This window comes from Fulmarus glacialis, unplaced genomic scaffold, assembly GCF_000690835.1.
Source record: "Fulmarus glacialis isolate BGI_N327 unplaced genomic scaffold, ASM69083v1 scaffold4346, whole genome shotgun sequence".
In the NCBI taxonomy this organism is placed as follows: domain Eukaryota; kingdom Metazoa; phylum Chordata; class Aves; order Procellariiformes; family Procellariidae; genus Fulmarus; species Fulmarus glacialis.
The window spans coordinates 11309-20358 of record NW_009219894.1 but is presented as its reverse complement, the minus strand read 5'-3'; the positions used below and the strand labels follow the sequence as shown (position 1 = coordinate 20358).

The following is a 9050-nucleotide window of genomic DNA, read 5'->3' as shown; positions in this document are numbered from 1 at the left end:
TTCCCTACGTAACCACATCACCTCCTTCTAAAGTTTACCTAGTTAGTTGTTTGTTTTAAATCTTGTTCTAATCTCCATAGGTTTTAATCAGTTTATGCAATAGGGAAAACAGTTACTTCAGAACTGTTTTTTTTAAAAAAAAATGCAGTTTGTTATCCTCCAGTCCTCTGAAAGCAAGACTAATTAATCAATAGGTTACATACCGCATTTGGTAACAAAAATCCAAAATACAAGACTGGCAATAAATGTTATCTTACCTGCATTTTCTTACTGATCATCTTAACAATTAGTGTTAAACTCTAAAATAACCTGAGGATCCCTCTCCACAAAAAGGCATTCCTTCCTAAGAAGGACAAACCCAAACACTTTCTTCCTCCCCCCATTATGGTCTCACATTCCAACTGTTTTTTTTGGTACTCCCTTATATACTTATATCTTTATAGTCACTTAATTACCTAAATGATTCTAGGTTCTCTGCTTCTTAGGTTCTCAACTCCTTACACGTTTGATCTTCAAAGGCTTTGTTAGCCAACCTTAATACCAGTTTAGATTTAATATATAATTTAACTCTCTCACATCCCCTCATGTGGGCAGACCTACCGATTTTTGGCAGAAACCTACTTTACTGTTTTTACTGCAGAGACTTTTTAGGATTCTCCATTTTTTTTTTTTTTTTTTAAATTTGGCATACATTTACTTTGAGCAGCTAACAACTTTTTTTTTTTACATATTTTTTAGTTCACCTGTTTAGCTTTCTTTCTCTGACCTTAAATACTTCTCCTTAAGTTAAACAAAGGATGAACATTTGGGTCACCACTATTACACATCTTCAAAATAAGGTACTTTTTGGACCAGGTTTCATATATTACTCAGGAGTAGATCAAAAGCTGCTTCTCTGCTACTGAGTTCTGACTAACTGCTCAAAAGCATATCATAAAGCAGATCTACAACCGACATCATTTTCAAGTGTGCCTCTTTGCAGCCTTATCTCTCTTTGCATAACGACTAAAGTACTAAAGTGATCAAATGTATTGCAACTATATTATACTACTTCTATTCAGACTTAACACCTCAAAAAAAAAAAAAAGAAAAAAGCAAAGAACGATTTCAATACTTACCTTGTCTCTTCAAGATTTTCTTTAACCAAAGAACGATTTCAATACTTACCTTGTCTTCAAGATTTTCTTTAATCTGTAACTATTTAATCAGAAATGTCTATGCTCATTCTAACTCACACAAGTATTTTAGCATATCAGTGATTATCGTTCTTCTATCAGCTTTAAAAATGATATTTTAAAATTCAAGGTTGGATCAGCTAAACTCATCTTAACTTACATAAACTCTGGTTGACAAGGTACTGTAATTGAACATAGACTGACTGTGTGCATTGCAACTGAGATTTTACCTAATGTACTCTTTGCTATTTCTTTCTTTCCTCAACTTGGACTCCTGTCCTATCTGAAGGGATGCATTACTGAATTGTAAGCACCTCCATACTTACCAGTGTTCTCCAATTTTGATTTTAAAAATTCCCCTTGTAATCATCTTAAGTTTCATTACAAGAAAAAAAGGAACCTAGATGCTTTAAGTCTAATGTACAGGCTGCATCTATTCGAAAAAATTCATGCTGGCAACTAAAGAAATGTCCCTCTCACCATAAATTTATTACGTACACACTGGAACCATGTCTCTGCCCAGCCATTTGCATCACACCACTACCAAGGATATCTATCACCTCTTCTGCAACAGCCTTAACTTTAGCTCTAGAGCTTCTTATGCCATTTGGACCATGGTCCCTGGAATTCTGTCTGGCAGTATGTGTTTGAACATCTGGCAAATCAGATCATGTGTGCACCCTGGAGGTAAACCACTATGCAGTCCTCACCAACACCCAAATACACTTTACCCAATAATCATATCCAGCAGTATTTCAAATTCTCTCTCCTATAGCTTCAACAAGTCTAAACTCATTCCTCACGCTTCCTACAAACAATCCAGGCATTTACAAGAGGTGAACAAAGATTTATGGCCTCAAAAAATAAAGTTGCAAAGTACCCGAAAGAACAGAGCAACAGAAGTTAATGTTTTACTTCTAACACAAGCTTCCTAATATTCTTCAGTAAGTCATCAGCACCCTAAGATTATCCAACTATCAGCCTAAATTGTGTAGGAACTGTCCATACAGGAGATCCGTTTAAAATATTAATCCAAATGAAACACGAGGCTCACTTCGAGTACCACAGCATTCTACAACTTACCAATAAAGTTTCAGTGTCTTGTCAGTGTCAAAAAAAATCAAGACCAGCACACAGTTTTCCTTACTGCTTTCATCAAAACAAGATAATTATGAAGCCAGACATCTGCACAGGCAGTATTCAAGAAGTATTTTCAATCTAAATACCCAATTTTAGAGACAAGAAATTTCTTGATAGCTTTGTTTTTCACTAAGAATTTTCAAAATCCATTTTCTCAGCTCTGACAGTTCTGTAATTAGTTTATGCTATCTACAACTACACTGTATACAAATGGACAGTGATTTTTAATAAATATTTCCATGATAAATGCTTACTTTCACAAAACTCAACACTCAAGCTATACAAATACCAATTTAAAGAGTACCTTGGCTTTTTGCTTTGTTCCACACTCAAGAGTAAAAGCATCCATAATTTCTGATTTACAAAATAGTAAGCAAGACTTAAACATAAACTTAAAGAACTATGCACTAAAATTTAGCAAATATATATATATATACAGTCATTAGAGGAAGTTACAATAAACTTCAAAATTATCAATGTTTAGTAAAAAGCTGCTTTACATATTAAGCACCTTATTTCACTAACAGGTGAAAACTGAAACTAAACCACATAAGAATCCACTATAAATGGAATTGCACACTCCTGTGTTGCTCTCAGATATTAGGTAAGTGTTATAAATCAGAAGAATGGAGCACTGTTTTCCGATTCAGTGAAATGGCAATGACAAACATGCTGGCATAAGCAGTGACATTCCAATACATGAAATGAATATGTACAATAGCAAGTCAATTGCTACGAGCAGCAATGGAAGCATCAAAGCAGCAATAACAGGGTAAACTTCTTCTAACTGCACACAAGGCATTACACACTTTTTATTTTATTTTCTTATTCAGTCAAGTGCCCTATGTTTAATTTCTTAACTCATTAGTACCCTGTCCCATGCATAGACCCTTTCAGAGTAAACTCACGAACCTTCTCAGCACGAATTCTTTCATTTCAAGGAAGAAATCAGTATCACCTTTTTTAAAATATACAAATAGGTCTTAATGATACTTGCTTCAGAAAAAAATTCAGTGCTAAAATATGGATGCCATCATCTCAATTTTTTCTAAATGTTGCTTCTTTGCAAACTACTAGAAAATTGAAGCATATGGACCCACAGAGAAATTCTACAGTTCCACTGCTCTGAATAAACCAAATACGCTGCGACAACCACATCAGTTTTATTTATAGCATCTTTCTGAAATTCAGAGTATCAAGAAACGACATTTTATCTCACAGAATTCTAGAATTTTCTGAACGTACTTGGTTGAAGACCAATGCTTTTATCCAAGTTAAGGATATCACAATATCTTTGCACAATTCAAAATCAAAGGTGTCATAGTAAAGTGAGTTTAAATTGAAGGAGAATTGATTTCCTGTAACATAATTTGCTTTTAGAGTTCAAGTCAGATGCTCATTTGACATGGATTTAAAACAGATGTGCATGAAAGATACACACTGATGAAAAAAGTGTTATCTTTTAGAAAAAAGGCTTATTTGAAGATTAACAGAAGGCAACTGGCAGGCTGTCTTCTCAATGTCATTGCAGAATTGAGTTCTTCACTTTCAAGTTCACAAAAAGTCACGACATTAACTGCTTCTCCCCAAATCTTGCAGTAGCAGAACAACTGCAAGGTTAAAGTTTCTCTCCTAGGAAACCCGTACTATCACCTAGAATAGCTCACTGACATACAACAGTTGCAGAAGAATATCAACATCACGTTTTAGCCATCAACACCACTATCACCAATTACTTTAATTATTATAGCTTGAAGCTGTGCACATGTCTTTAATTCCAACAGGTTAGAAGGGCTTTAACAATTTCCAGGAGATGCATTAAATTCTTCTATTGTGACATTCAAGTGGCAATACCTTGTGATACAGTCTGCTGTAACAAATAAAGCTGTTTAGGTAAGTTCATGCAAAGACTCTTGAGTCAATGAGGATGGGAGTGAGAAAAGAGCTTGGAAACTTACCCAGAGCAAAGTACTCAAGCCCTAAAGATAGGTGAAAATGAAGGGGCAAGGGGAAAGGAATAAGACATGGGAAAGAAATATTAATCTATTTTTAAAAGGACATGAACCATTTAGCTTCCGAAGGTGAAAGTTGGATAAACTGAGGCAATTGGGTAAAACCTAAGCTATCTAATATCAAAACCTAAGTGCTGCTAGGATTCAGTCTCCCAACTAATTTGCGTTCTGAACAAGTTTCCTAAATGTGCTGTTTTTACAGAAGTAACAATTAGAGAAAGTGTTTTCAAAATAAGTAACCCACCAGCTGTTTGCAGCAAGGATTATATTTTATAGCCCACAAAGGACAACATACCTCCATGGTTTTCTGAACAAATACCAGTAACATCACAAGCTAACCTATGAAACTCAATACACACACCTAAAGGAGTAATGTACATATACACACAACTTTGCCTCAATGAAAAACTGTATTTTGGACTCTGACAGAGCCCTGAAACACATAGGGTTTTAACCTACTTTTTACAGAGGTGTTTATCATAAGTTAAGTACAAATAGATTTCCTATTTATCCCATGAATACTTAGCTGATAAATATAGCTTGCTTCATTGAACTAACTTCTTTTAGCTTACTATCTTTGATACACTATCAAGAAGATCAGCTTGGACTGTAAGCAACCAATATATCACAACACTCTACAGCCTAAATTAAGTAATCTTTAAAAAAACAAACAGGAAGAAATGGTAGATAAACTCGAAGAGCAACAGGATCGACAAGTTCAAATTTGCCCAAACCCAATACATAGATATCATCTATGGCAACTATAGTTTGTAGCAACTAGCGGTATTGTCAGCAGTTTTTAATTTTTAAAACTTTTGAAATGAATTAACATGGTGCAAGAATATTCTGTGGCCATTTCTGCTTACATCACAGTTCTGTAACATGTACCATCAAATGTGGGAAAAAAAGCATTACTTGTGTCAGCATTTCAAGCTTCATCTGCTTACCACAGTGACTAACTGCTTGCTACTACTATTTACCTCAGTTTGTGTGATAGAGATTCGTATGAGAGGAATTAGTTGCTTCAACCTTAATTAGAAGGTTAGTTATGCATACTAAGTTTTGAACAGAAATCTTCTGTTACAGAAAAAACAGCTTGGCATTCAGGACAGCTAAATTTGACTTAACACCATCTCTCTTTAAAGCACAATTATTTTGGACAGTCAACAAATAACTGTTAAATTGTCTGGATAAGCATTTTGGTCCACACACTGTATTTCCACCATAGATAAGACTTAGCATCTAACAGTCTTGCCCAACACCAGAATGTCCTCCATTTGCTTATTGACTACACTCATTTAACTGGATAGGTAAAAAACCTGAACTAAGAAGATGGGAAGAAGGTGGATATTCCTGCGGAGCATACTAACGTCCTGCCATTGCCCTTCTTGAAGCAGACTCAAAAAGAAAGATGACTCTGCACGGTGTTCCAGAGAAAGTGTACCAGCAGAGTTTCCCCAGAATCATAGAATCAATTCAGCTGGGGAGGGAAGGCCAGTAGTTTGCATGCACCTTTCTGAAAGAGTTTACAGAATCCAGGAGGAGCATCTAGTTCAGTATGTACAAAACATTCTGACAATACACCATGTCTTCCAAGATGCACTATTGGTTCCTTTATAATTTGCAATTATTTTTATTAAGCCATACAATTAAATGTATGAAACAGCAAAAGTATTCTGAAGTCAAGTCACTTTCAAAGTCCAAACCTAACCATCCATCTAATTATTATGAGTCACTGATTAGTGAATAGCTTTTAAAAAAAAAAAAAAGCTTTAAAACTCACAGTACTTCGAGAAATTTTGATGGTGCATACAGAAATTCTAGAACAGCAAACACAAAGCACAGTAATATTAAAAAGAAAAAACCCAAAAATATATTAAAAAAATCTAAATACGCCAAAGGTGGCTTGTAATAAGTTTCGCATTTATACAGCCAAGGAAGTACATTCAAGTTTCCCAAAACAAAAGAAAAGTTCAAATTGAGGGGTGGGACTTTGCAATGCTTTAAATATACAAGTCACAGAATCGGGAAGAATTTTTAATACAGATTATCATCACAGTAATGAAAACAAACATGCTGGATCTTTGTAGAAGGGCAACATACAGATCAATAAAATTGTTACATAAAGCCAAATTCTTATATGCTAAAATGTCAGGCATTACTATCACTTGCTAAATATTAGTTACTTCTTCACTTGTCCAAGTAGATTTAATACGTATTACTGAAAATATTCTCAAGAAAAATAAAAAAATTTACAGAACACCAAGATACACCACTGTACTTGTTGTTCAACTTTGAAGGCCTAGTACCAGTTTTATCTGTTCAATTCTATGTGTAGTTTCAAATATTCCTGAAACCAGTCTCCTCACTTCTACTGTTTGTACTCTGGCACAGTAATTTTGCAATATGAATATTCTCATTTTGATCTGTTCAAGAAATTCTATAGCAACTTCTATTATATTGCTATACATACCACCCTAGCTATTGTTTTTCTTTTAACCATACATGACATAACTATGTTTGAAGTTCACTAAGTGCTTCAGTATATAGGGATGCGATGAAACTACAAGCAAAAAAGATACGGCATCTAATTCAAACACAGAAAAGCTACACAGAAGTCTGGCTTACCACAATGGAATCACACTTCAGGATGCACACACAAGTTGAAACTAGTTCGTTGGCAAAGCAAGCAAGACTTAAATCCTAAGAATTAAGCTATAGAGATAAGAGCACTTTAAATGAAGCAAACGGCATGTCTTCATCAGGGAACAAAGTATGTAACCAAACTTTTCCACGTTTTGCTCTAACTTAACTCTATAAAAATGAAACAGGAGGTATGATTCTTCAAGTTACATATGCAGTCTTCTGTTGGGGAGGTTTGTTTTTACACAGAATGAAATTTTAAATTCAATCAGGAATTGAGTCTTTTTAAAAAAAAAAGAAATCTGTTGTGTCAGCCTTTAGCACTGCAATTATATCCCACACACTCTATCACTCATTCATACACTTGTATGCAAAGAAATTCAAAATATGTAAATTTATATTATTTTCCATAAAAAGTACACATATTACTGAATAAATGTCCATACAACAAACTGGAGCTTTTAAGAGCTGTAAGTGAAACACACAAAAAACCCCTGAACTTTACTTACCAGTTATCTAAGTAGGGCGAATTCAAGCTTATTCACATACTTTAAACTTTTCAGCTTTGATAGAAAAATTGCAAAACCTAAGTTAACGCATCTTTCTATACAAATCCAAAACTTACTTTGCACAGACTAAGAGAACTGACAATACCTGCTTTAGCTCTTCTTGTTGTATTTACGTAACTATCTCAAAGCTCTCTAACATTTTTCATTCTTCACATGCTGCGTAGCAAGCAGCATCTTCAAAGCATCTTCAAAGACCTCAGAAGAGTCAATCCTTTTATGGGCTATTTAAGCTGCAGTTCTGACAGCACAAGTCATTTGCTGCACTTTCTGAAGTCTGAACAGCTTCACACATGGATTGCCACCATTTAAATAAGCACACGTTGTATTAGAGTGCAGGCTGCTAGATACTTAGTTATTCAGTGACCTGACATCCGACTAAAATAAACACTCAAAAAAAGAAGCCTTCAAGCCACTTGTTCCAACTTGATAGTCATTTAAATCCATTTAATTAAACTCATGCAGCTCCTTTACGCAGGATACAAGGCTGAAAGCAGACCTACACTTAATTTGCTCACTCTTCTCCTCCCAAAAATGTATCACAGGAAAAGTGGTCATGGACAAAATCATTTATAGTTTCCTTTACATTCCGAAAAGCAGGAGAAATTTGGTAGTTATTTCTGCAAAATCCTTCATCTGGAAGTTTTAAGAGTCTTCAAGGAGAGAAAACATACCTGCTATAGGCACATATCCAACTCCTTGCTGATATACAGTGGGCATGAGGACCACTGGCTGGGGCTGCATCATCATGGCAGCTGGCAAAGACTTGACACAAAAACCACAATAGATTAGAACTACTCAAGAAATAGAAAAGACTAAACCAGCAATTAAAACAATTAAAACAGTATTAGCAAAAATCGTGACTTTGCAAATCCATGTTCCATGTTCAACATTACAATATGACTATACTAAGTGCTAATCTATATTAAGCAAAATCTCTGGCAAAGTAACTGAACTACCATCCTTTTAAATGACCATTAATTTGCCTGTAAATCAATATAAACACATCATGTCAAACTAGCCTTTTGCAACAGTTTGATAAATTTTGCCACTGAAATTTTGTTACTGAAGCAAATTATTTTAAAATACAGGTTTACTCAGCTTTCATGCCTTATTCTTGTGAAATGAATATACTACATACTCATTATAAATGAAAACTTAGAGCAAACCTGAATTTGATTAAAAGCAGTATACTGCTCCTAGAAGCAAATTTTAGTTCAAACCAATTATTTTTGAGGTAAACCAGTACTTTAAACAAAGTATCAATTTAACTCCATTCCCTTTTACTACCACAATTTTGTGTTCAGTTTGATCCTGGAAAATATTAAAAGGTCAGATTCTATGTACAGTACATTCATGGGCAGACAGTTTTAAAGGTTAATTACGAACTCATTTCTCCTAGGGGTAAAGGAACAACTGTTCAGATGTGGGGCAGAATGTGAATTTCAAAACAGCAGGGAATATCTGCTCCCAGTTGGCACTTAACAGCAACTTGGAACTTTTGATCATGTATA

General features: G+C 34.7%; 1 protein-coding gene across 1 annotated transcript in view; it reads right to left on the bottom strand.

The window, feature by feature from the left end:
* Positions 1–9050, bottom strand: part of TOLLIP (toll interacting protein) — a gene marked incomplete at its 5' end in the record, with an annotated part of 17717 nt that overhangs the window by 2108 nt on the left and 6559 nt on the right. Inside the window, one exon of the mRNA XM_009580538.1 lies at positions 8211–8301. Coding sequence (XP_009578833.1) covers positions 8211–8301 — 91 coding nt within the window. The remainder of the gene's footprint in view (positions 1–8210; positions 8302–9050) is intronic.